Source organism: Cyprinodon variegatus, unplaced genomic scaffold (genome assembly GCF_000732505.1).
Source record: "Cyprinodon variegatus isolate N-32 unplaced genomic scaffold, C_variegatus-1.0 Scaffold351, whole genome shotgun sequence".
Taxonomy (NCBI): domain Eukaryota; kingdom Metazoa; phylum Chordata; class Actinopteri; order Cyprinodontiformes; family Cyprinodontidae; genus Cyprinodon; species Cyprinodon variegatus.
The window spans coordinates 775,935-777,479 of NW_015150804.1; the positions used below are offsets into that span (position 1 = coordinate 775,935).

A 1,545-nucleotide genomic window follows, 5' to 3' on the forward strand; every position below is an offset into this window, starting at 1 on the left:
GCTGGTTGACAGTTGCCTTTTGTATCTATGCTTCTTTTTCTATGTCTGCTTCTGTCTCCTTGAACCCCAGTGGGCCTCAGCAGATGGCCGCTCAGACCAAGTCTTGTTCTGCTGGAGGTTTCTTCCTGTTAAAAGGGAGTTTCTCCTCTCCACTGTTGCTACAAGCATGCTTTGTGTGAGGGATTGCTTCCGAGTTAATGCAATCAACTGGTTTTCCTTAGATAGAAAACTTTGAATCAATTTGACTGTGTAATCCGGTGATAGAAATAAATTTTAAAAAAGCTGTTTTAATTTAGCCCTAGAAGGACTGTTTTATCGTCCTACCTCCAATGGCCAGCCGCCGCCTCTTCCCCGTTCTGGTGCTCTGTCTGCCCCACTATTATCATGGAAACCGATCTCTTGGTTAACTATTTAATTGTACTTTTATTCCTTTCAAACTCACATGCAGTGCGGAAAGGCACAGCAATTTTCCCCTGGATGCTGTTAACCAGCAGCAGATGACCACTTCTCCTGGAGATCATGGAGGGCAGAACACCTAAAAACAGAGGTACCACCGTCACTGTTACGTTATCATACCCAACAAAATAAATGAATAAAGTTTAACATGCTCCAATCGGCTACCTTTGGCCAAAGTGATGGGACCAAAGTAGTTGTTGTCCATTAGAAGCTTATCCATCTCCAGAGACAGACTCTGTGCTGGAGCTTTGACCTTCATGCTGCTGTTAAAGATGAGCACGTCCAAGCAGCCGTAGCACTCCAGTATCTCAGCGATGGCCTCCGCCATGCTGTCCATGTCCCCAAAATCAAGCAGCACAATTTTTGGCGGGAACGTCTGAGAAAGGAAGTAAATATGAGGAGCTGACTTTCAGCTATTTTTCCTAAGGTAATAAATCCTGAATTAGGCTCTTTTTTATAACCCCCATCTGAAAAACTGCTTTTACATTCATTTTACCATAAGTGCAGTATTTTAAAGTAGAATTTTAGCTGTAATGTATTGTAGGTATCTGAAGCCTAAAGGTATTGTGGAGGATTTTTGCAAATTTCTTAAAAGACCTGCCCTTTCCACTTTAAAGCCTGTTTCTCCTTGTGCACGCTCTGTTTAAAAGTTGCTGTTTTCATAGCTTATACACGCTTATTGTCCATCCTAACCCCTAAATCCCTTAATCAATATATCAAGCAGGGACTATATAGAGAACTTTATAGCAAACTCAGTTAACTGGCAGTTCGGACAGATGATCACTACTTTTTGTTCTGTTTTTACGTAACTTCTCCTCCACTGAGCGGTGCATGCGGCATCTTTGCTACTATTCTCCGCTGTCGGGTAGCGACAGCCTATGGTGACAGTGGGCTGCTGTAAACAGCAAATCCCTTAATGCTTTGCAAGTAAAGCTCTCCATGCAAAGTATTCTGGGATATATCTGCCTCTTCTGAGGCCTTTCTTTTCTTCTCATACACTTCATAGTCACCTTTTCTGTTATGACCCTTGACCATTTTCAAAGAACCGCAGTGAGAAAGGTGAGCTTCAATGACTGTCTGAAACCGTAG

The 1,545-nt window shown here is 42.7% G+C and overlaps 1 protein-coding gene across 2 annotated transcripts in view; it reads right to left on the reverse strand.

The window, feature by feature from the left end:
• Positions 1 to 1,545, reverse strand: part of LOC107091762 (dehydrogenase/reductase SDR family member 7C-B-like) — a 12,858-nt gene that overhangs the window by 1,753 nt on the left and 9,560 nt on the right. For both annotated transcript variants that reach the window (XM_015385904.1, XM_015385903.1), the window contains 2 exons: positions 622 to 832; positions 443 to 535 (listed from right to left, as the gene is read on the reverse strand). In XM_015385904.1, coding sequence (XP_015241390.1) covers positions 443 to 535; positions 622 to 832 — 304 coding nt within the window. The remainder of the gene's footprint in view (positions 1 to 442; positions 536 to 621; positions 833 to 1,545) is intronic.